Raw genomic sequence first — 27578 nt, 5'->3', positions numbered from 1 at the left:
TTTATGCTTTTGAACTGTGGTGCTCGAGAAGACTCTTGAGAGTCCCTTGGAGAGCAAGATCAAACCGGTTAATCCTAAAGGAAATCAGTCCTGAATATTCATTGGAAGGACTGATGCTGAAGCTCCAATACTTCAGCCACCTGATGTGAAAAACTGACTCACTGGAAAAGACCCTATGCTGGGAAAGATTGAAGCAGAAGGAAAAGAGGACCACAGAGGATGACATGGTTGGATGGCATTACTGAATCAATAGACATGAGTTTAAGCAAACTCCGGAGATGGTGAAGGACAGGAAAGCCTGGTGTCCTATAGTCCATGGGTTAACAAAGACTCGGACACTACTTAGCAACTGAACAACAACAACAGCTGGATTGATGTTTACATTCCACCACACTGTAAGCTCCATGAGGCAAAGGTGGACTTGTGCAGCTTGTGGTCATTCAGATCAGTACCTCTCCAACTGCACATGACCCTCTGATGTCTTTCTGCTCAGAGTCATATTCCTTGGATTTCAGCCTGGGAAAAAGGACAGTTCTGTGGGTAGTATAAGTCCCACCAAGGGCCTTCTCAGTTACCTTCCTACATAAGTGAGTCTTTCCTGAAAAGGATATGAGCTCTAGCAATAATGGCTTCACTAAGTCAGTATTTTCTGACTAAAGCTTAGCCTCCAAACATGACAATTTCAGCAGGCTAACTGGATTTTCTGTACCAGAAATCATTTCATGAAAAGCAATGTTAAATCAGGCTAGTCTCTAAGGTTTGATGAGAGAAGAATCTATGATCTTAAAAGAAAATGCTCAGATTTTATTAACTCTGTTAACCCTAAAGTAGGTCATAAGACATCATATGAAATACAGAAATTCATTCCATTTTTAAAATTTTTTGTTCACATAAGAAAATGGATATCATGTCCTTCATTTTACCTTGAAGCTGCAAAGAAGCTTGTGATTTGGTAACCAAAACTGGCATAGTAAGCATGTTCCATGATCGCCATCAACTGAATGCAATTATATCCTGTATAAGCAAAGGTCAAATAGAGATTAAAAGCCACATATAAAAAAAGTTATAATATATAAACACAGCCCCCTGTTTAAAAGGCATTAAGTTTCACACATAATCTAAGGTCTGGTCATTTTAAAAAGTTCTACTACTTGAACATCTTTTTCTTGTCTGACCTTCTAACACAAATTGGACAGTTAGTTCTTGAGGGTTATAGTCAAGCTATTTGAAATGTCTTCATTTTAACAAGTAATAAATGATATGCAAATATACTCTTAATTTGGCTTTAGAATATTAAAGATGACAATCTGCATATGCTAAACTTCAGTTGCACTTGTAATATTCATTTCGAAGATTATGAAAGCCAAATAAAAGTAAATGATTGCATGCCATGTACATTATCTCACCTTTTTCTTTATATTTCTCTTATTTCTAGCCTAAGATATACCATCAAATCAATTTTTCTAAAAGGTGGCTTTTATGAAGCCAGCATTAATGCTTCCATTTTCCACTTCCATTTTCCATTTTTAGGTGTTTCTAGCACCTAAAAAATTACTCCACAGTCATCCATGTGTGTAAACCTGTATGCACACACACACAAGTACACATACATATATCTTTCCTTGCTCTATCTGAAAATGTTTTGCTTTAACTCTAAATGAACTGGCTCAAAAAGATAGGTATGTATTTTTAAAAGTTCTTAATACTTAAAAATACCTATTAATGTGTTTTTAATGTAAGCAAATAATCAGAATACAATAAATTTTGGTCTTTTTAAAAAGCTAAAAATAATCTTTTTCTTTAAAGAAAAATTTGGTAAAATGTTCAAATATGATTTGACTGTCTTCTGCAGTGTACATAGAAAATATTCCTATTCTGTTCTCAAAATATAATTCATGTTAGTATAACTTCTTGTGCACATATTTTAGTACATAATTAACACTGGAACAATTAAAAATTCACATTCAGAAGTAGGGATTCATAAGTTTAAAGAACAACATAAATTCCATGATTCAGAATCTGTTGAGACATTATTACCTTTGGCTTTGCTGTTAAAAAAGAAACAAATTAACTCTCTCAGTTTAAATATGTGTATAAACTATTGCTCAATAATATGTCAAGTATAATACTTAATAACATAGAGTTTGTTGTTTACTTCTCCACTATGTAATAAATATTACTCTTATGAGCAAATATCAACTTATATATTTTATTATTCATTTTACATCATTAACCATTCCTAAACTTATTTCACAAACTCCAGGAGATGGTGAAGGACAGGGAAGCCTGGCATGTTGTAGTCCATAGGGTCGCAGAGAGTCGGACATGACTTAGTGACTGAACAACAACAAAATTATTTATGGCGAGAGTACTGTACTATGAAATTCAAACACAAAGAAAAAGAAAATGCCTGTTTTGCTGAAAGTTCTGTAAGATATAGGTCATAAACAATTCATTACAGTATGAAATGAGAGAACATTTCAAATATAACAATCTTAATTAATACCTATTAAATATAATTCACATTAACTTCTCCATACATTTAATTAATTATGGTTTCTGGAACCTGACCTCACCACCTCAGGTAATCAAAATACCTATATAAATGAAAACTTCATCATGAGAAACTTTCCTCTAGCCAAAATGTGGACTGCCTATTAGAAATAGACTAATTAAATGTAGTTTATCTTTCTGCCTAGCTACTGGAGCAGGTGCTAATATGCTGTGAAACGATGAGAAAAAAACCTATAAAAAGAAGATAACACACTTAGAGCATTCCCAATCAATAATCCAACACTATATTATTCACTCTCTTGTTTGTTCCCATGAAGACAGGGTCTGTCATTAGAGTACAATATACAAACATCTAGAACGATGTGTCTCACACAGAAAGATGCACCATAAATATCTGTCAAACAAGTCATCCTAACAGAAACTATATCTACAATGACCCTGAAACAAAATGAGTTCCAGTTACTTACAAATGTAAGATCTTTTTCGCTAACAGACTAAACCAAACAGGCTATAATCAATGACCACTTAAATTGATAAAAATTCTCTCCTGCAGAAAAGTAATTATGCTTATGTATTTATCTACAATTTTGGAAGCCATCAATTCACATTACTTAAAATTGAAATTGGAATAATATCTTGAATTCTTATGTTCTATCTTTATTCCATTTCTCTTTTCTATGCTATCACTATTACAAGGCAATTTGAGAAGCCTAAAATAAAATGCATTTCTATTACATATTTAATCTCTTAACACACAAAAAAGACACTTGTAATTAGCTTTTCTAATAAGAGAACAGACTCATTAAAATTTTATCTGAATAAAAATCACAGTTATTACTTACCAAGGTCTTTGATTCTTGGTAGTACATTGCATGTAAAATGTTTATAAGAAGCTATTTTTCCTTCATGGGAAGAAATTCCCACGTGAGATTCATAAATTCGTAGACCTTTTGGCTTCTTTGGTTTGGAATGTTTAAACTACAGAATATTAAAATTACATATAAAATTAGACCAAAAATGCAGATATGACACTAACCAATTAAGCACATTAAATGAAATGATGAATTAACTCAAACACTCTGAAACTACTTTCACATATGAAAGGCACTGTCTACCTCCATTAAATTTTCTTTTGGGGAAAAAAAAATCCTTGTTAGGATCATGGTAATAGACCTATTTTAAAAGAGAAGTCATGCAATGACTTATGGCTTATCACTGAGTGAAGATGTATTTTGAGCCTAAGCCTTAGAGAAAACACAAGAACTGTGAAAATGCATATATAATTATTAAATGCAAAGTGCTTATCAACAAGCTTCAATAACTTAAAGGACAGAAAATTGAGCTCAAAGATACTTATAACTCTTGTCAGTAAGATAGCCTTAAAAAATTACTCCAATTAATGTGAAACAGATCGCCAGCCCAGGTTTGATGGATGAGACAGGGTGCTCAGGGCCAGTGCACTGGGATGACCCTGAGGGATGGGATGGGGAAGAAGGTGGGAGGGGGTTCAGGATGGGAACACATGTACACCCATGGCTGATTCATGTCAATGTATGGCAAAAACCATATAATACTGTAAAGTAATTAGCCTCCAATTAAAATAAATAATTTTTTTAATTACTCCAATTAATACATTCATGAAAAAATATACATTCACAAGACGTCTTCATTGTTCCTAAGGACCCTGATTCTGCTTTAGACCCAAACAGTGAGAAATATTACATCACTGGAGTCTTTGATTAATTGAAATTTTATTTAAAATGTTTAAAAATCAGTATTCCTTATACGGTAGTACACAGAGATTTACTATTTTGCCCCACTCCTATTTCAGAAACGCACGCTCAAATAAAAACTCACTTTTACATTTTATTGGCTACAGATGATGGGCTCTGATGTATGTATAGCAAACAGGTGCACTATGATGTAAAATATTAAATTGGTGGTGAAAAGAGAAGTTGAACATGACTATAAAAGTTATAAAAGTAAAAATTAATTTTCCTAGGAATATTGGGCAAGCATTTATTTAAAGATGTGTTGTTCTCACTTTATACGAGTATTCTGGATCCCAGTGTATCCAATCATAGTTCACATTACTGCCTTCACGAGTCACATACTTCGCCCACGGTGAAATACGGTACAAGATTTCTCCACTTTTACTCCTGATAACAAGCTAAAAAGAGAACAAGATGTTATTGCCTTAAAATACTTCCAAAACTTTAAGCTAATGCATGATAGTCTATGAGCACTGTGACAAGGAAGGAATGGAAGAATGAGCTTAAGAATCTACACTGCCATCCAGATGTGTGACCTTAAGGATGTTTAAATTCTATGAACCTTGCTCTCCTCATCTGCCATGGTATATGATCCTTTAAGCCATTTCCAGCTTGAATATTTTTTGATTCTCTGGCAATTTCCATCATTGCCAATCAACCATTATAGTAGTTAATTAAAGTAAGCATAGAGTAGATAGTAAAAAAGACATGAATATTATTCCAAGCTACTGTCAATAAATCAATCAACAGAAGGAACAAATCTTACTATACTAAAAAAAGAAAGGTGATGAGTTATATCGCCATCTCTTCCTTTTTCTTTTCATAGCAATTAATGATAACATTTTCAAGAGGCTAAAGAAGAAAAATGGGTTTTGATTAATAACTGCATTATATAGACAAACACTACCTTTCAACTATTTTTCAATTTTTACTTCTCGTACACCTTATTCTAAGTATGCTTTACCATATGAAACCAAACATTTTCCTTTTTAACCATTTATTTCTATATTTGCCAATAGTATCACTAATGCTGTCAGTACAAAAAATGACAATAAAAATGCAAAGGCAATTTTTTTAGTACTGAATATAGTACTTTGAATTTATCAGCATGGTTAGAGAGCAAAGTGAGCTACAGGAACAGAGTTTCCAAGTGACTAGAATATAGTTTTTTAAAGTTTCTTTTTAATTAGTTAAGCCTTCTAAAAGCAGGCAGCGTGTAACAAAAAATGATCAGATCAGGAACTGATCTAAATGCTGAGTGATCAGTGATTACCCTAAGCATTGAGAAAGAACATATTCCTCAGTCTCCTTTAATTGAGAAAAGCTCAAGTATGCATAATTCTTGGTAATTAAATATTTGTAGAATGCTTTATAGTTTAGAAAGGACTTTCACAATCATATCTCACTTGATTCCAGGTAATCTTTATAACCCAAATATTAAGTGAGATTAAATGAGCAGCCAGAGTCCCAAAGTTACCAAGTAGTAGAACCAAAAGCTGAGCAGAGCTTCTGACACTCACTTCCTTTTGCTTAACAGGCTTTCATGGCACTTCCCTCAGACACAGAAAAAATAAATCATGATTTAAGATGGAAGGGACAGGTGAATGGTAAAAAGAAACGTCTAACTTACATGAGTTCAATTTTATCTCTTTAGTTATGCCTCCCACTTATTAAAGCCTATCACAGCTAAGTACTGCTATTATTCAAATAGTTACCACAAAAACATAAATGAATAAGATCAACAGTGTACAGGAGTATTTTATCTCCTGGACTATGTTCCTTAAGTCACATACATTTCTAGTATAATACACACAGTGTTATATGTGAGAAAAGGCTTTTTTGCTCACTCATCAACCCAGGACAGGCTATGGGGAAATAAAATACTGAAATTGGTTTTCCATGAATAGTACCCTGCCTAATCCATCCACCTATCTTTTCTCTTTTTTTGCAAATGACTCTACAATCCCCCCAAATAATGATCATGAATCAATTATTATTTTTCAAGGTGTCTGCTGGCAGAGAGAATATTTAAAACTTCAAACAAAGAACATACAGAATTTCCTTATGCTGAATATAATTTCCACATTCTTTGGAAAATTACTTATCTTACAGTACACATGAATGTCTTTGGAGGCTATTGAGTAATAGAAGCTGGAAGGAAGATTTCTTCTATGGGTCTTCCTCATTCCTACATATTTTGCTGGATATACTAACAATATAAGGTCCTATTGATTACAGAGGCCATTTCTCAGAATTGTGTTTGTGGCAAGCAACCCTGAGGAATGAGATAATGTTTTCCGTTAAGACAATAGACAGGCTTCCTTAAGGCTTCTATAACAGAAAGTAAATACTCCTCAGCTATGAGGCAAACTAACTGTGTGCATAGCATCAAACTAGACCACACAACATCATCCCTATAAGACTTGGAAAACAAGGGGAACTACTGCAAGTTTCTGATTCAGGAGTCCTGTGTTTTCTACCAGAATCCATGAAACAGTAACAGGTTAACTTATGAGCTTGAAGGTACAACAAAATAAAATCTTACATCTGACAATGGATTATTTACTTGTTCTTGAATGACGTTAATGTTTTTGTTACCAAAAGTTCTATTTCTTCATTTCTATTAGTGTTTTATATTAGATATTCCTATTCATCAATTTTTATAATGTTGATGGTTGACGTGGAAACTTTTAATTATCCAATTCTTTCCTTTTTTTTTTTTTTTTTTTAGCAATATAAGTAGAGACTGCATCTGAATGATATGTAAAACAAAGCTTCCCACCAAATCTGGAACATTTCACTGTAATCATTACAGAGAAGGGAAACAAATTTCTCGATTCTTCAGACTCCTGAATTGAAAGGATTTCTGGTACAGAAGTTTAGGTTTTCCTAAGAAATATACTTGCTGACAGCCACCTCTCTTCGCCTCTGATTTATTGTTTCTAAACTGTTGTAATAACCAACAAAGAGTACTATGAAAGTGAAAGTCACTCAGTCATGTCCGACTCTTTGCGACCCCATGGACTATACAGTCCACTGACTTCTCCAGGCCAGAATACTGGAGTGGGTAGTGTTTCTCTTCCCCAGGGGATCTTCCAAACCCAGGGATCGAACCGGGTTCTCCCACACTGCAGGCGGATTCTTTACCAGCTGAGCCACAAGGGAAGCCCAAGAGTATTATCAGTTCAGTTCAGTTCAGTCGCTCAGTCATGTCCAACTCTTTATGACCCCATGAATCACAGCATGACAGGACTCCTCTGTCCATCACCAATTCCCGGAGTCTACCCAAATTCATGTCCAACAAGGTGGTGATGCCATCCAGCCATCTCATCCTCTGTCGTCCCCTTCTGCTCCTGCCCCCAATCCCTCCCAGCATCAGGGTTTTTTCCAATGAGTCAACTCTTCGCATCAGATGGTCAAACAATTGGAGTTTCAGCTTCCTCATCAGTCCTTTCAAAGAACACCCAGGACTGATCTCCTTTAGGATGGACTGGTTGGATCTCCTTGCAGTCCAAGGGACTCTCAAGAGTCTTTTCCAACACCACAGTTCAAAAGCATCAATTCTGCGGTGCTCAGCTTTCTTCACAGTCCAACTCTCACATCCATACGTGACCACTGGAAAAACCATAGCCTTGACTAGACAAACCTTTGTTGGCAAAGTAATGTCTCTGCTTTTTAATATGCTATCTAGGTTGGTCATAACTTTCCCTCCAAGCAGGAAGTGTCTTTTAATTTCATGGCTGCAATCACCATCTGCAGTGATTTATAGCCCCAAAAAATAAAGTCAGCCACTGTTTCCACTGTTTCCCCATCTACTTGCCATGAGTGATGGGACCAGATGCCATGACCTTAGTTTTCTGAATGTTGAGCTTTAAGCCAAATTTTTCACTCTCCTCTTTTACTTTCATCAAGAGGCTCCTTAGTTCTTCTTCACTTTCTGCCATAAAAGTCATGTCATCTGCATATCTAAGGTTATTGATATTTCTCCCAGCAATCTTGATTCCAGCTTATGCTTCATCCAGCCCAGCATTTCTCATGATGTACTCTGCATATAAGTTAAATAAGCAGGGTGACAATATACAGCCTTGACGTACTCCTTTCCCGATTTGGAACCAATCTGTTGTTCCATGTCCAGTTCTAACTGTTGCTTTCTGACGTGCAAACAGATTTCTCAGAGGCAGGTCAGGTGGTCTGGTATGCCCATCTCTTTCAGAATTTTCCACAGTTTATTGTGATCCATACTGTCAAGGGCTTTGGTATAGTCAATAAAGCAGAAATAGATGTTTTTCTGGTACTCTCTTGCTTTTTTGATGATCCAGCGGATGTTGGCAATTTGATCTCTGGTTCCTCTGCCTTTTCTAAAACCAGCTTGAACATCTGGAAGTTCACGGTTCACATATTGCTGAAGCCCGGCTTCGAGAATTTTGAGCATTACTTTACTAGAGTGTGAGAAGAGTGCAATTGTGCGGTAGTTTGAGCATTCTTTGGCATTGCCTTTCTTTGGGAATGGAATGAAAACTGAGCTTTTCCAGTCCTGTGGCCACTGCTGAGTTTTCCAAATTTGCTGGCATATTGAGTGCAGCACTTTCACAGCATCACCTTTGAGGATTTGAAATAGCTCAACTAGAATTCCATCACCTTCACTAGCTTTGTTCATAGTGATGCTTCCTAAGGCCCACTTGACTTCACATTCCAGGATGTCTGGCTCTAGGTGAGTGATCACACCATCGTGATTATCTGGGTCATGAAGATCTTTTTTGTACAGTTTTTCTATGTATTCTTGCCACCTCTTCTTAATATCTTCTGCTTCCGTTAGGTCCATACCATTTCTGTCCTTTATCAAGCCCATCTTTGCATGAAATATTCCCTTGGTATCTCTAATTATCTTGAAGAGATCTCTAGTCTTTCCCATTCTATTGTTTTCCTCTATTTCTTTGCACTGATCTCTGAGGAAGGCTTTCTTATCTTTCCTTGCTCTTCTTTGGAACTCAGCTTTCAAATGGGTATAAATTTCCTTCTCTCCTTTGCTTTTTGCTTCTCTTCTTTTCACAGCTATTTGTAAGGCCTCCTCAGACAGCCATTTTGCTTTTTTGCATTTCTTTTTCTTGGGGATGGTCTTGATCCCTGTCTCCTGTACAACGTCATAGTTCTTCAGCACTCTGTCCTTCAGATCTAGTCCCTTAAATCTATTTCTCACTTCCACTGTATAATCATAAGGGATTTGATTTAGGTCATACCTGAATGGTCCAGTGGTTTTCCCCACTTTCTTTAATTTCAGTCTGAATTTGGCAATAAGGAGTTCATGATCTGAGCCACAGTCAGCTCCTGGTCTTATTTTTGCTGACTGTATAGAGCTTCTCCATCTTTGGCTGCAAAGAATATAATCAATCTGATTTCTGTGTCAACCATCTGGTGAGGTCCATGTGTAGAGTCCTCTTGTTTTGTTGGAAAAGGGGGTTTGCTATGACCAGTGCATTCTCTTGGCAAAACTCTATTAGCCTTTGCCCTGCTTCATTCTGTACTCCAAGGCCAAATTTGTCTGTTACTCCAGGTGTTTCTTGACATCCTACTTTTGCATTCCAGTCCCCTAAGCTTTGAATAAAATTTATCTTAAAACACGCCATCACAAGTCAGGTGTTTTTTTTTTCCGTTTTTAATAAGAAACAAGAAATTTTTCAAGGTTAAGTCTTGTAACAATAGCTTGAGTAGGAACAGTTAAAGGTTTCTCTAATGTAAATGTAGGCCCTTAAAAAAAAAATGCCTTAAAAGAAAAGATTAAGCATACTAGCTGTGAAAAAATAAATTTATAATATGACAAAAATGAGCATCAGATCAAATTGTATCAAATTGTTGCATAAAGAATACCTATGCACAGAATAGAGACTATTTTTGACTATACCTTATAGCTACTTTGTTTCTGACTTAACACCAATTGTAGAATTACAGAGATAAAAACATTCACTTCTGTAATACTTATACATGAGAGAGAAGAAACTGCAGAATATTGCCCAAAAGAAATAAATGAAGATCAGTAACTGGTTCTCCTAAAAACAGGTCCTTATTTAGAATGATTTAGAGAGACATGTGCTCCTCTATCCATAAAAAGGAGTATTACTCCCATAGGTTTCCATCCCAGTTCCCCAACCTTGTAGCCTAGTTAAAAATTTTTACAACAATAATATATTTTTCTGTTTCTGTCTTTTGCCTGAGGCAAATCTTTAAAGAAATAAACAACTAAGTAGAACTGATAAAGTGTTTGCTTCATTTCAGGCCCATTACATGAACAAAAACCTTATAAAGTGACATCACTACAAAAAGACAAAATCCAAAGGGATTATGCAAGATTTAAGAAGCAGGCATTGAAAATATCCCTGAGCAAGTGAGTATAACTACTCTTAAGAGAAAAGAATAAGAACAAAGCTGCTATGTTGTAATCAGGTAAAGACTGATTAGGTGACTTAGACTAGAAAACAAATGAATTACACATGATATAAAAATATAGGATTTAAACTTCCAAGACATTGGAAATCAATACAGCAATAAAAGAAAAAAAGCCATGAAAAGGGGAAAAAAATCTGTGAGTTTTCATTGCTGAAAAAGGTGTGCTTTAAAGAGACTCACCCATGGGCAGTGAAGGCTAGAATTCTATTAGGTAAACACAGGTATAATCCAGTATAACATCAACAAAAAATATTAAGAAGTAGTTTTAGAAGTGCTATATGGGAGCGGCATTATCATAGGACGAGTTAAAACTCACTTTAAAATACTTCACTAAGTATAATTATAAAAGTCTATATGGTGATAAGTTGAATCATTTGAAAAAAAAAAGGAACATGATTCATAAGCAATCACTCTAAGTGCTACTATAATGAAGTAAAATATAAAGTGTAGCAGGTGGAGGAGAATTCATTCACCACCTTAACAGAAATTTAGAAAAGCTCCAGAAACTAAATATAGGATATGTAATTCTAAAAATCATAAGATCTTTTGAGAAAACACATATACTTAATATACATTGAGACTATCACCAAGAATATAACTAATGACTGTTACATAAAGAAAACAGTTAATAATGAAAAGAATTCAGAGTAACATTTAAATATTCTTTATAAATTAAGGTTTAATAATATGGAGTACAACACTATCACTCGTTCCTTCCACAAAAGTCACATATTTTGTCAGGTGCAGGTTCTATCAGAGGAAAAGCTACAAATAGGTATGTATGAATTACAAAATACAAGTACACCCATCTAACGAGAAACCGATTAAACAGACAATATAATGAGAAACAGCTAATGAGTACATGTGAGATATGAAACTCAAAATATGCACTTGGATAATTTCTTGTCAACTGATAGACAGCAACAATGGGAAGAAGTAGCAAAAAATAATATGAGTCTCCACAATGGAGTCATTTACTTTAAACCTTCCCAACTGAAGTGTATTTAAATTATTAAACATAGATATTCCCATCTTATGTAGATAGCGAAGGCACAGAACGGCAAATGAACTTTGATCTCCAAGTGTGACAAGCTCTCTGGAGAAGCTGGGAAACTCAATAAAGCACACAGGATACCCACCTGACTTCTGCATGAGGCTCAGACAATAATGGGCTGAAATGCAGTGACTTATGGTTCACTGTTTCCAAATATATAAATATATATTTCATAAAATAAATACCATATGTATAAGATTGCATATCTTATACATATAATATTTATTTTACTCACAGGCTACCCTGATAGCTCAGCTGGTAAGGAATCCACCTGAAATACAGGAGACCTGGGTTCAGTCCCTGGGTTGGAAAGATCCCCTGGAGGAGGGCACGGCAACCCACTCCAGTATTCTGGCCTGGAGAATCCCCACAGACAGAGGAGCCTGGCGGGCTACAATCCACAGAGTCGCAGAGTTGGACAAGACTGAGTGACTATAAGCACAAGATACACACACACACACACAAAAAAAAAACTTTTTCTGTTTTTTTTCCAATCAGGAGCATACTGAGTCACTTGGGGAAATTTATGGCCTACTGGCATATTTGAAAGATGTTAAAGATGAACAGAATGAAGAATAAAAAAAACTTTACATTGAAGAGGATTAAAAATTAATGTTGATATTTAACATACACTTAACTGTGTCACTCAATAAAAGAATTCAGCTTAAATGAAAATATTCAAATCATAAAAAGATTATATAGTATGTACATTACCATGCCAAAAAGGTCCTGTAGGTATTATTATTTGAATTCACTATTATTACTTGGCCAAAGTGCAAATACTTCTATTAACTATAACTAAAATAACACCCACCTAAACAGTAACAAAATGTGATTTTCTTCTGTTTTCTAACACATCAATAAAAGATCAAATACTGCAAATACAAAACAAAAGCTCTATTAAAAAAAAATTAATGACTACATAATTTTAAAAAAAGCACAAAATATTTTTATTAAAAACGATACTCCTAAAGAAAAATGAAAGTGTTCAAATCTCCAGATTTTATAATCATATTTAAAATCTACTATGCCCATATTGAAGGACAAAATAATTAAAGACTGTAAAATAAGTGCAAGATATTTCATAGTACATGGATATAAGAAAAAGAGAGTCTGCTAATACATTTAAAGTATTTCTAGAATCAATGTTCACATAAAGGGAGCAATCAGGGAACATGTATTTATGGGCAGTTTAATTTTCTAGATACCTGTGATTCACTTCCATAAGAACTAAAAAAGAAAAAGAAAATGTTTTATAGTTATCTTTCCAATGTGTATTATATGTTCCCTTGTGGCCTTAACAGAGGGAATTAAACATTTGTGGAAATTGATTTGTATACGCTGAACTGTGACATGTTTGGAATATGAACGTGTCCCCTGAATTCAGTAAAGAGAGTATTAGACTTTTATATGTGTCTTTGACAGTAGTTTGCAACCTTGGATGAACAATGAGAACTACCTGAGGAACATTTAAAAATAAAGATGCTAGAGTCCTACTTCTACCCATTATCACTACCCTACCTGTCACCCTTGATTCTGATTCTGTGGCTGCAGTCTTGTATCTTAGGAGATAAAAGCTAGACCTGAGAAAGCAAAAGACAAAGTAGCCACAGGGGCCAGTGTTACAATTATAACAGGATAGATTTTTACTTTAAAAAGTTATCATGCAGGAAAGAAAACCAACACTAAAGTTATAGGGAACCTATTTTCTAAACCTTGATAATAATAAACACTTTTGCAGATGACAAAACATATTTTGCAATAAAATTTGTCTCAAACTATTTTGAGTTTTTATTTCTTATTCAATAATAAATTATAAGTTGTTTTCATTCTTCATAGTCTAATTTGTTTTCATTCTTCATAGTCTAATCTCCCTAATTATTCTCAATCATTTTGTAAACTTTCAATCATGAAAGTCAACCATGCTAGCTCAAAATTTATTCATTTGTGGTCCTGAGTACACCCATGAATATTCACTGATTTATTTATCAAAAAATTTCCACTGCACTTAAGAAGACCTCATAAAAGAGTATGGAGAATCTATTCAAGTTTCTGATCTTATCCTATAGTTTAGCCACCACTTAAAATATTTCACAATTTCTATACTATGTATCACATAAATCATATTGCAAAACAATATTTACCATGGTTGCTTTAAATGCCATTACTAAAATTGGATGATTGTCTTTTCAATACTTGAGATTCCTAAGAATCCCATAGTCTTTATTTAAAAGTTGTAGATGATATTGGCTCTTCAGTCAGTCAAATCACTTTCTGGCATTTCCCTCTATTATAGAAAGGAGGGAAAGCTTACAGTCACATTTTTCACAATCCCTTGCAGCTAGCTTTCTGCATCTAGTAGACACACCCAAACAAAATCTGAAAGAAAGAAACTAACACTTCAGTTAAATCATATGGACATCAATCATTTTGACTAAGAACCCTGAATGATACTTAATCTAACAAAATTCTAATAAATCTACACAAGCATGAGCAGTAGAAAACTCAAAGACAACTGACATGCCACAATTAATTAGCTCATAGACTCAATTTCCATTTGTACCCCTCTATATACAATTACATATACATTCAGAATCATGAGAAACAATCACACAAAAAGTGTTTGCGTGGGGGAAATTTTTTTCATCCTGCATTCGGTTTCAAAGTAAATTTAAAATTTAAATTTTATAAGCAGGGTTGTTATGATTATCATGCAAAAGGAAGCAGATGTTGGCAATACACAGGAGTCCTCAGAGGAAACAGAGAAAATGTTGGGGGCAAGGGGAGAATACTTTGAGCCTAAACTAGGATTTGAAAAAAGTACTCTTATCATGCAAAATAAGAAAAAGATAGTTTGACCTAAAATAGGGCAAGAGTTTAAAAGAATACATCAAATTTGGATAATGAGATATTATAGAGTCAAAGTAAGTTTGAAAAAAGCAGTGGAGAAGCAGGCTCAATTAAGAAAAAGTTGGAGGTAGAACCTAGAAAGTGGAGGCCTAAAGAATAGGAGGAGAATGGACCAGATTTCAAGATTAGATGAGTGAAAACAGAAAACTCCCAAGATATGTCTATAAAGTAACAGCACTAGAAGACAAACAGCATAAGAAAAAGTGAAAGCGTTATTCACTCAGGCGTGTCCAACTATGCAACCCCATGGATTACAGCCCACCAGGCTCCTCTATCCATGGAATTCTCTGGGCAAGAATACGGAGTGGGTAGCCATTCCTTTCTCCAGGGGATCTTCCTGAACCAAGGATTGAGCCTTGGTCTCCTGCACTGCAAGCAGATTCTTTACCATTTGAGCCACCGGGAAGCCATAGGTATGCCCAAACCTGGGCCTAAAATGACCAAAAAAAAAATGTTGAAATGAAAAAGAAAGCACCTACAGGGTTTATTCTTCAGATGTTAGAATTACTTTTGATAGAATAATTTGAAAATGAGTTCATGTCTCAGTAATAAACAGAAAGGATTGATGCTCAGCTGAGAAACAACTATTTATGACACAGTGTATGGTTACACTAAGAAAAGACCATGCTTATAGAATAGTTATAATGGCTTTAATCATCAACCAAATACTTAAGACACTGACATGTACACACTGCTGTATTTAAAACAGATAACCAACAAGTATCTACTGTACAGCACAGGGAACTCTACTCAATACTCTGTAACAACCTAGATGGGAAAAGAATTTAAGAATAGATACAATTATATGTATAACTGAATCACTTTGCTGTGTATCTGAAACTAGCACAACATTGCTAATCAACTATACTTCAATATAAAATTTAAAAAATAAAATTAAGTATCCACTGTAAGATTTACAGGTAAGGTATACTTTCATGTCTAACTTGCAGATTTATTTAAAAGAATGATAAAAATATTTGCATGAACAGAGGTGTACAAAAATCACCCACTAATTAGCAGTACAAGTCATCCTGGATTATTACTTCATTATTATCATCGCTTCAAACCTCTCAAAAGGACTGTAAATGTGACTTCTTAAGTTAATAAAATAGAATTAATTGGCCATCATAAACTAACAATATTTAGCATAATAATGGACTAAATCCAGTTTAATATAAATATGCATATGTCAATGACATTGTTACTTCCAAAGGCAACAAACAAAAGCCATTACTTGTATATTATTCAATTTACACTATTTCAATGAATTCTGACTTTATATATGAAATAAAGCCTGAGAGTTTTTTCCTTAAATTCAGAGGCAGTTCACAACCATGTTTCATAATGGTAATATATATATATCCACACACACACACACACACACACACATATATATTGTTGTATGAACTTCATTTAGATTCTGAAGACTGAAGCAGTGTTTTAAAACTTTTAGGGAAACTGATTAAATAATTACATTCTGAAAGTAATTTATGAAAATTAAACAAACAAACGAAAACTACCAAACCGGTTAGTCATAAGACTTTTTAAATAAGAGCCTATTTTTGACTCTTGAAAACTTTCTTTTATAAAACATTTATGTAGTCATCTTGGGATATGGTAATGATTAATTGAAAATCTTTAAATCTGAAGTACTTCTTCATAGTCTGTAGGCAGCACTGCAAAATAAAATCTAAGACCATATCCAGCAAGGTACTCAACACCACTGAACAATTTACACAGATAAATTCAGAGCACTTTTAAGGCTCAGCTGCAAATAGCAAAGAGGGTAGAAAACACAAATGCTATCCTAAACAATGGTAGTGAAGGTAGAACTCTTGATCTTACTACCTCAAGAAAACAGAAGATTATTATAAAATTACTTTAGTTAGAAAAATAAACAGATTTGTGTGATATACATTGCATATTAATAAGATTTTATTTCTTTTTATAATAGTATGCCAAAGTAGAATGCTTAACTATCAGTTTCTAGCTTATATATTTATATAGCACTCTCTTCATATGTATATGGAGTTTATTTAAGTCAGCAAAATACTAATGTACCTTTTGAAATTTGCATGAGTGAGGGCAAAAAAGAAAACTGAGAACCAGCAGGCATAAATTAATCATATTTTTATGAGTTTTTTTTTTTTTAAAGCATAAAAATACAGAGAGGCAGAAAGATAAGGAGAAAGACAGTCTATAAATGCCTAGAAACAGATCAGGAAGAATACTCAAAAACTAAAAACAGTGGATAGTAGGGGGAAGAGTCAGGCTGTTAATTTTGAGAAGAGGCACTTTGCTGTTTCTGTCTACATTCCTTAATTGTTTTTAAGTCTTGTTTGTGTTTTTTTTTAATGATGTTATGAATCATGATTAATAATTACAAAAAAGTAAAAATGACCCTTCTTAAAATGAAAGCATTGCAATTCTCAAAACAAAGTTTCCCTGGGTTGAAACTCATATCCTATGTCCTGTACTACATACCCAATGCTGAAGAAACATATTCCCAATGGATGAAAAGTGAAAGCAAAGGGAAAAAAAAGTTTAATGTTTTTTATCAATGTTCCAAAATTCCAAAGGAAAACCATGCCAAAGAAAAATATTCATTTTTATATCTATGTGTTCAGGAAATTATATAAACTGAAAAACTGTAAAGAATTAATCTTAATCAAAATGCCATGCCTTGGCTTTCCAAAAGAGGGAGATAAAACTCCACTGCCACAAATGTATTAAATGGATACATAAGTGATATATTCAAACACAACTCATTAAGTTACTGAAATAAAATAATTTTAAGAAAAAAATTTAAATTACGTGTTTATTTTAGCTTCATGATTTTAATTGCCTAAAGAGCATAGTAAAATCTATGAAAAATATCATGATCCACAATAATAAAGCAGAAACTGTTCCAACTCTTTTATGGAGCTCTCAATTGGAGAATAAAAATATGACAGAAGTCTCATGGTGTTTAAATTTTGAAAAAAGAAGCATAGATTCACAGATGTATGGTTACTAAAAACTATGGTCCTGATTATTATATGAAAATAAGATTTAGTATTATTCAGAAAAACTAGAGACAGAATGCCATCCATTTTCTTCAGGGATTATTAAAAATATGAATATTAAATGCTGTACCTAGGGGTTTCCTACTGAAAACAATGCTTACAAAACTGACTTTATAAATTAAATCAGATTTAAAAATGCATTGCATCTTTTGGGGAAAAAAAGACTATAATCTAGTTTCTAAATTGAGAAAAAGTAATCAATGAATTAAAAAGCTCAAAGCAAATGAAATCTTTTTGCTATATTGCAACCAAAGAAAAACCACCAATGAGGAAAGAAGAGATAGCATCAAATCCAAAATATGAATCAACTTGATAAAAGCAATGATATCACTTCCTGGACAAGTATTTCTAAAGAGAATGCAGAACTGTTGTAGGTTAAATATATACACATAAACATTTAAATATAAACTACAAGCAAGCAAAACCACTTGAAAACAGGGCACCTATTTATTCAAGATGCTATTTACCATATGTATTTATTTTATCCACTTTCTATGTAATTACAGTTAAAAATAAGATGGTTTGTTTCTCTTGATCAGCATGTGGCCAAATCACCACGTTTCCACACATTTAAAATCATGTTTTAGTGAGTTGATTAACTACAGTTCTCCCAACTTCAACTGATATAAGCCAGTATACCACAGAGGATAAAATAGAAGATAAGCATCTTAGTTTGATTATTGTTTCAGTCACTTACGAGATCAAACAAGATACTTAATCTAGTCAACATCCACTTTCTTCAGCTAAAACTGGGAATAATGGTAGTATATATACCTCATAAATGGCAACCCACTCCAGTATTCTTGCCTGGGAAATCCTATGGACAGAGAAGCCTGAAGGGCAAGTTGGACAGGACTTAGCGAGTAAGCAAAAAACATACATCATAGGACTGACTGTTAAGCAAGGGTTAAAACAGAGCAAGCTATTCAGCAAATAAAATGCTTAAAATAGTACCTTTAATATGATGAACACTCAAAATAATATTTTTAAATTCAAACTGAAATGCTCTAACAACATAAACTCATTAAAGGACAATATTATCTCTGGACAATATTATCAATACTATCTCTGGAAGATGTCAGAGTCATAAAAAAATACTACAAAAAAAAAAACCTGCTAATGTTTTCCTTTTCATACCTTAAGCAAGTGCAGATCATTTATTTTGCAATGAGGATTAATGAGCTGGTATTTTGTACAGTCAGACCTTGCTAACTTGAAGAAAGGCATGATCTTGGGAAAAAGCTATAACTTCCTTAAAATTCAGCTTTCCTAACTGTAAAGCTCAACATTCAGAAAACTAAGATAATGGCATCCAGTCCCATCACTTCATGGCAAATAGATGGGGAAACAGTGGAAACAGTGGCTGACTTTATTTTTCTGGGCTCCAAAATCACTGCAGATGGTGATTGCAGCCATGAAATTAAAAGACACTTAATCCTTAGAAGGCAAGTTATGACCAACCTAGACAGCATATTAAAAAGCAGAGACATTACTTTGTCCACAAAGGTCTGTCTAGTCAAGGCTATGGTTTCTCCAGTGGTCACGTATGGATGTGAGAGTTGGACTGTGAAGAAAGCTGAGCACTGCAGAATTGATGCTTTTGAACTGTGGTGTTGGAGAAGACTCTTGAGAGTCCCTTGGACTGCAAGGAGATCCAACCAGTCCATCCTAAAGGAGATCAGTCCTGGGTGTTCATTGGAAGGACTGATGTTGAAGCTGAAACTCCAATCGTTTGACCACCTGATGCTAAGAGCTGACTCATTTGAAAAGACCCTGATGCTGGGAAGGATTGAAGGCAGGAGGAGAAGGGGATGATAGAGGATGAGATGGTTGGATGGCATCACCGACTCAATGGACATGAGTTTGGGTGGATTCCGTGAGTTGGTGATAGACAGGGAGGCCTGGTGTGCTGCAGTTCATGGGGTCGCAAAGAGTTGGACATGACTGAGTGACTGAACTGAACTGAACTGAACTGAAGCAAGCACGTTGGACGAGGATGATCTAGAAAATTTCTTCTTGTTTGCAAATTTGAGGATGCTTATCATGAAGAGAGAACAACACTGTGTGTATAGGTACATACATATACATATGGACAAATATATATAGAGAGAACAGGATAATATAATACCAAAAAAATAAGTATATGTAAGTTCTGAGGTTGTATGAAAACTGATATTTAATCATAATGTTATTTTAATAAGGAAAGAACTTCTAAGCCATTCTAAAGAAAGAAATGGATTTGTAAAAGCAGAATAAAGAAAATGGGCCATTCGAAGAAGTGAATGGAATCAAGGAGAATCCAAAAGTGGAAAAAAAATGAATTTAGTGAAAGAACAAAACCTGATTCTAGAGGATCACACAAATCTCCAAATAAATAACTGGCACATTGACCAGAAGAACATTTAAAACAACAAAAATTATTCAATTAATGAAGAAAGTAGGAGCTTAGGATTGGGTTAACAGATTTAAAAAAAAAGGTGCCAAGTATAAGATAAAAATAATGATTTACATAATTAGATTATTTTCATCTTTTAAAAGTATCTTCACAAAGTCATTACTTGTGACATGTAAAATATAAATATATTGAACAAATAAACTGAGGAACCAAGATATAAAATCAGTGAACTGATTATTAATGGTTATACTATAACCCAAAGTGCCTTACCCCTGGCCCAATGTTATTTCTATGAGGTCAGTAATTCCAAACCTGTCACCCACCAAATCATCAGGAGCTATTTAAAAGCACAGAGCCCTATTCCTCTGTGATGGTGATGATACAAAGTTATCTTTGAAAATTACTGTCTTTTGTGGTGGAAATGCCACAGGAGTAATTTAGACAAAAGACAGTATCAGCCAGAACTACCAATGAAAAGAATAATATTCAAGAAATCCGGGGCTGGTGAAGTACATGAACTCAGGGCCAGTTGTGGCCATGGTCTGGGAGGGCCTGAATGTAGTGAAGACAGGACGAGTGATGCTTGGGGAGACCAACCCAGCAGATTCTAAGCCAGGCACCATTCGTGGTGACTTCTGCATTCAAGTTGGCAGGAACATCATTCATGGCAGTGATTCAGTAAAAAGTGCTGAGAAAGAAATCAGCTTGTGGTTTAAGCCCGAAGAATTGATTGAATACAACTCCTGTGCTTTTGACTGGATACATGAATAAGAGGTGGTCAAAGCATCAGTCCCTTCACGCACCACTTCCTGTGTTCCTGGGCACAGCTCTTCATTCCATTGATATGGAAGCAGTAGGATGGATGTTTCTTTCCTAAAGCATATTTACCAATAAAGCCTTTAAAAACTGCAAAAAAAAAAAAAAAAAAAAAGAAATCCTACAGAGGTAGATTCAGCTAAATTTCTCAACTGAAAGTGAAGGCAAGAGAAAGACAAAAATAAAAGAACCTTAAGTTTACAGGAGATCAGAGAATGGCAGACCCTTTGAGAGTAGTAAATAAGCTGGAAGGCTACGCTGGTTTACAAATGAGAATATGAGCTTTTATTCTTCGTATTAAATGTCACTTGTAGGGACTTCCTGGTGGCTACGGTTTCTGCAGTGTGGCTAAGGCTCCACACTCCCAAAGCAGGGGGCCTGGGTTCAACATCTGGTCAGGAAACTCAATCCCACATGCCAGGACTAAAAGATCCCACATGCCACACAAAGATGGAACAGCCTACAACTAAGACTCAGCACAGCCAAATAAATACATAAAAATATTTTTTTTAATGTGAATTGTACACTCAGATCTTGTCAGATTTTGAGGTTCACACATATGGCTGAAAGATATATGTACGTTTTTGCAATATGTTCAGAACTTTTTTCTGTTAAAATTAATCAACTTAAAAACTACGTATGATATCTGAGTCAATATACATGAATTTATTTAATAATTATATGTGAGACTACCTTCCCTCGTATCCCAAGCCTGCAAGAACATAGGCACTGTTGAAATGCAAAGGTAAAAATTAAGCTATATTGATTTCAACATTTATTCTTTTAGGGGAAAAAAAAAACACCCTATTTTAAACTAATTAGGCCAGTAAAACAGAATTGTCTACTAAGTCTAAACTACAAGTGTCCTTTTTAAAAAAATATGTTACTTTCAACATTTAGTCTAATTTAAATTATTACCCTTCAAGTAAGTCTAGTCAGTAGAAGCCCTCTCTTCATAAATTAGTAAAGATCATTTACAAACAATATAAAACACTTGGTCTAAGAAAAACAGTATTTGTTTGGTAGTATACAATTTATGTGTGTGACTTGCTCTTTAATAAGGCTATAAATGTATTAAAGTTATCCATCTTTTTGCAAAGGCATCTCTCTTTTGGAATATATTCCTATTACCCATTAGCCTAAGAAATTTGTTTTATCTGTATACTGCTGATAAATTATTATAAATTAAAATAATATGTTTTAGGCAAATTTCAGTGCAAATTTCAGCTCAAATTTCATTGAAGCAATTACATGAAACACAAAATAACTATACTACATGGCAAGTCAATATATGGTTGACAAGAATCAGGAAGCAGAAACAGCAGAATCTGTTCTTGTGACTTATTAGAGGTCAATTGAAAAGACTATGGAAGTTGTCTTCACCAAAATATGACAGACTTACTTGGTTATCGGATGGACAAAAACATGTATACAGTATTAGAACCCCTGGAGAAGGAAATGGCAACCCACACCAGTATTCTTACCTGGAAGGATGAAGGAGCCTGATGGGCTACACCCCATGGGGTCGCAAAGAGCCAGACAGGACTGTGCCACTAACACACACACAGTATGAGAACAATATCTAAGTTCACTCCAGTGCTCACAGTTTAATACATTTCCTATGATATGCGTTTTTCACATTGATTAGATCTTATTGATTATTCACAGCCAGTACTTGTATTTGATCAGTCTCAAAACAACTAGCTTTTCTTATTTCCAATAGTTCCTTTCTTCATTAAGGATTCTCTATCCATCTTCACTGTGGTAGTTTCATTTTGGTTTACAATCTCCTTGATCTCTCCCATAACATTTCATTAAGATTTCTTTTAAAGTTGTACAGAGATTTGTACATAGTTCCAAGATTCTTAAAATGTAAACTTTGAGTTAAGAAAATGAATGCTCAAAAGCACAAAAAATTCTTTACATAAAGAAGTGTTGGGCAAAGTACACAGTTTTTATAAACACTCTGGTGAATTTTCAGACATTGGTGGAATAATTCCATAAACACACCAGCTGAATCTCATGAAACAGAGCATTTTGTAGGGAGGGAGATAATGCTGATTTACAGACTCATCAGATACTGACTGCCTTATTATGCCAATTTATAAAATATTTAATCTGTGCTCACAAAGTCTACAAAGATGTGAGAACTAAAGGCTAAAACTCATGGCTTCTACACACATGCATGGAAAAGAAAATAGTTGAGCTTACAGAGTATTAACTAACTTACCAGGCATTGTTGTGAGGGTTTTTACCCTCCCATCAATTCAAGGGGACAAATATGATTATTATTCCCAGTTTAGAAGCTACTGAGGTAAGAGAATGATTAGCCAAAGGTCACACTGCTAGCAGGTGTTGCAAACAGCAAGTGAACACAGGCAGTGCAGTTGGAGTCCATGTTTGTATCTATTATGTTATTACCACTACTCAAGAGAACATGGAGATACATATCCTCAGAGATGTAGAAAGTATAGATACCATCATAATGTCAAAGGCATCTAATAGGCAGAGTGCACAGGCGTAGTGTTACACGGTATCAAGCACATATTTGATATTGAGGTGAGACACGGTACTGCATTGAATAATGTTATTGGGCAGTACATGCAAAGGAGATGATTTGTACTATCAGGTGTATTATGAGAGAACAGAAACTTAAATAACAAAATATAGACCATGAGAGAATAAAAGCAATCACTAAATTTATTATTTGTTGTGAATATGAAAATTTAGAAAGTTGAAATCTACTTGAGTACTCTTTCTTTGCAATTTTTTGAAATCTATTAGAATTTTTTTTTAATAAAAACTGAGGGATAGTCAAAAGACTCAGCTATTGACTTGCTCAAAGCCATAAATGGCATATAATACACTTATACATTTCAAAGTCTTTTTTTCCCAACTCACTATACAAAATAATTTTTCATGACACCCAGATAACAAGTTAGATGAACTCTAAAATTACTCAACACTGACATGGTTATTCCAACTTCATCTCCCAATGTCTTGTATTTTAAAAAAATTGCTATAGTAGGACTCTTAGAACTGACTTTATGTAAAGTGACAACCTAAATCCATATATCCTAATCTTATACTGAGATAGAAGTGCTAAGAAAGGTCTCCATGACTTTAGGGAACTCTGCAATTCATGATGGCATAAGTTTTACTGATTAGGATTATTTGATGTGAGGAAGTAAAATAGCACATGTTGGGTAGTGAGAAAAAAATAAAAGGCATTCAATAGACAGTTTTCTTGGCCTGAGTTTATTTTCTTGCTCAACAAAATAAAGTATAAAACCTTAAGCAAGTGACCCTTTATTGCACCTGGCCCATATTTTTACTTGTTAGAATTAAAACAGCTATATACAACTATTCAAAATAAAACCAGCATGTGCTTCCAAGGGATCCCCTCAAGATCTACAAATTAAAACAACAAACACAAAAAAAGCAAAATAACGAAAGAAAAGAAAAAGAAATAAGGCTTGACACAATTCTGCTTTTTAAAGCATTATCAACTAATGGTTATGTGCCAAGCAATTACAGATTACTTTGAACTGTTTAAAACAACAACAACAAAAAAAGCAAAACAGTAAAAGAAAAGGAAAAAATAAGACTTGAGGACACAATTCTGCTTTTTAAAGCATTATCAACTAATGGTATGTGCCAAGCAATTACAGATTCCTTTGAACTGTTTTCAAAGCATGGTCCCTGAACTAGCAACTTTGGCATCATCTGAGAACTTCTAAAACTTCAAAATTTCAAGCTCGTTCCACACCTATTGGATCAGATACCCCAGGGTGTGTCTTTTAACAAGGCTGGCAGGTGTTTCTAAAATGAGCTGCCAAGTTCGAGAGGATGAGATGGTTTGATAACATCACAGATTCCATGGACATGAATTAGAAAACTCCAGGAGACAGTGGAAGACAGAGGTGCCCGGCAGGCTGCTGTCCACGGAGTCGCAGAGTGGGACACGACTTAGCGACTGAAGGAAGTTTGAGAACTGGTGCTTCAAGATACGACTACACAGGGTTTTATGGAGGGTTTAGGACTTCCCTGGAGAAGGAAATGGCAACCCACTCCAGTAATCTTGCCTAGAGAATCCCACAGACAGAGGAGCCTGGTGGGCTGCTGTCCATAGGGTTGCACAGAGTCGGACACAACTGAGTGACTTTCACTTCGCTTTAAGGATAAAGGAAAAATTTACAGCATGATCACCTCAGTGGATAGCTGCATGCTCAATCAGTCTTTGCAACATCATGGACTATGACCAGCCAGTCTCCTCTACCCATGGGATTTTCCAGGCAAGAATACCAGAGCAGGTTGCCACTTCCTTCCTCCATGGGATCTTCCAATCCAGAGATGGAACTTGTGTTTCCTGAATTGACAGGCAGATTCTTTACCTGCTGAGCCATTTGGGTCATGCAATTTAGTGAAACTGAATTGGGAGAAGGGCAAGATCCCTAGAGCAGAGGAGGTGAAGGAACTGAGAGGCCAAGGCCAGCAAGCTGATGGGTCTCCATCAGGATACAAAAATCACCAAAAATATTTTTGTTTAAAATACTCTCAAGGATACAACTGAAACATTATAAGGTGCCTCTGTCTTCCCCAAAATTAACGATTTGACCCTAAAATATCTTTTAGAAAAGATGGATTTGAGAACTTAATTATTTTAATAAGATTCCATTTACTAATGGTTGTACTTAAAAATGTTTGACCAACTTGCTGGTTTAAAAAGCAGTCTTCTAAAAAAAAAAAAAAAAAAAAGCAGTCTTCTTCCTAAAGTTCTTCTAATACTGTGTAAAATATCTTGAAAATCACTTTCATTTATTATTACAACTTTACCCATAAATGCTGGCTCACACTCTTTCCTTCTTATCTGATGTTCCTGCAGAACTTATCTTTTTTAAGTGTGAAGATTTAAGTAGGAATATTAAAAAATGCTCAATACCAATACAAAAAATAAATGATTAGAGTCAATACCTATTTAGCTTTGTTAAGAAAGAAAGGGAAATGATTCTTCTTGAACCCTAACCTAAATGTAGATGTTTCAACTATCCTATGAATTCTCTGCTATAGAGGCAGTCGGTTTACATTCTTAACTATGCTATTCAAAAAAACCAGGCTAGAGCCTAGTTGCTGTCAGTTGCAGATTCTTCTCAGTATTCTTTTAAATCCCACACTGCTATATTTACCTGCATTGTGTTCATTAAAATCCTAGTCTTATTTTATGCAGAAATTGTTATCAAACTAAAAATAGCATTAAAAGTGCGACTGGCATTTCATGATAATTTGGACATCCTTCAAAAAGTTACAAAATTTTAAGCCTCACATAATATCTAATAAATTCCAGATTGCTTTAGGATTTTACTTTCATTTTATTTGTTTAATGTTGGTGTTTGCAATGATCTGAAGCATACCGTTAGGACTGCAAAAGATTAATACTACTAGCTATATCCTGAGTGTATATTATTAACATTATCAGCTATACCCTCTGCATTTTCTTTTTTATTAAGAACACCACACTTTTTTCTAAGTTATAATGAATAAACTCATAAAAGTTTTAAAACAATGTCTTTCTATAGCATAACAAATAAAATGAGGATACATTACTTACAGTTGATCTATGAAATATTAAAAAATGAAAGTTTTTAGCACAAGATTAGTTCTTCTATTTCCTTAAAGGATTTCTTTTAACTGATTATAGCAATAAATGCTAATTGTATTTCAAAATCAACCCTCTATTTTTCATTTAAATAAGACAGAACCTGCTGAATTTTAGCTTAACAAATGGCCCTGAACCACATTTTCCAACATTCTTTGCAGTTAGGATAGCCAATGTGACAAAGAACTGGCCAAAAGGATGTATACAGAAAAGATGTGTTCACATCCTTAAAAGAGAAAGCCTTGATCTTGTTTTCCTCTTTCTGCAGAAAACACAGAGAAATGGAAGGAGAAAAAGGAGAGAAAAGGAAAAACACAGGAGAAAAGGAAAAAAAATCAACGTCTTTTTTTTTTTTCCTTTTACTTATCTCTGAAGTGTTGTTAACTGTACAGATAACACACTTGGGAGACAGAAGACCAATGAGATGTAAGCAACCTGGTCTGGACATACACATGGAGAAGAAGTAGCCTATCCATAGAGCACCTACTGACTTAGACTTTTACTTCAAGGAGAAGCAATCATCTATATTTATTAAGACACTGTTATTTTGGCCCTTGACAAAGTAAACCATACAATCTTTTACCTAATAAGATGATGGAGAAAGAAACAACCTTAATGTAACAAACATGTAAAGTCAATCAAGTGTGGTCCTAAGCCAGCAAAACACATTATAATCCACATATAAGGAATAGCATGGTGGAGCCCCAGCACCAACCTCACTGGGCTCACTTTACACTCATTTTGTTTTCTTAACCACATTCATTCCTGACTTCTCCATCCATCCTCAGTCTAGCAACATCAGCTTTATAAACAGTGGGTTTTCTTTCATCCTCTATTCTCAGCATTTCTTGTGGATACTTTAGTCTGTTACTTCTCTAACTCTATAATAACACTGATGTCCTTCCAGGTACAGTGTATGGTCTCACCTAGTCAGTAGAACCTCACTTTATAAACC

At 34.5% G+C, this 27578-nt stretch overlaps 1 protein-coding gene across 1 annotated transcript in view; it reads right to left on the bottom strand.

Moving 5' to 3' along the window:
- The window catches only part of GBE1 (1,4-alpha-glucan branching enzyme 1), a 297215-nt gene that overhangs the window by 146954 nt on the left and 122683 nt on the right, over positions 1-27578 (bottom strand). Inside the window, exons 4-6 of the mRNA XM_081552326.1 lie at positions 4559-4684; positions 3357-3492; positions 924-1014 (exon numbers count right to left, since the gene is read on the bottom strand). Coding sequence (XP_081408452.1) covers positions 924-1014; positions 3357-3492; positions 4559-4684 — 353 coding nt within the window. The remainder of the gene's footprint in view (positions 1-923; positions 1015-3356; positions 3493-4558; positions 4685-27578) is intronic.

The sequence above is a fragment of the Giraffa tippelskirchi genome, chromosome 2, assembly GCF_054371585.1.
Source record: "Giraffa tippelskirchi isolate mGirTip1 chromosome 2, T2T-mGirTip1v1.2.pri, whole genome shotgun sequence".
NCBI classification, from domain to species: Eukaryota; Metazoa; Chordata; class Mammalia; order Artiodactyla; family Giraffidae; genus Giraffa; species Giraffa tippelskirchi.
The sequence above is the reverse complement of the archived record's forward strand: the minus strand, read 5'-3'. Positions and strand labels throughout refer to the sequence as shown.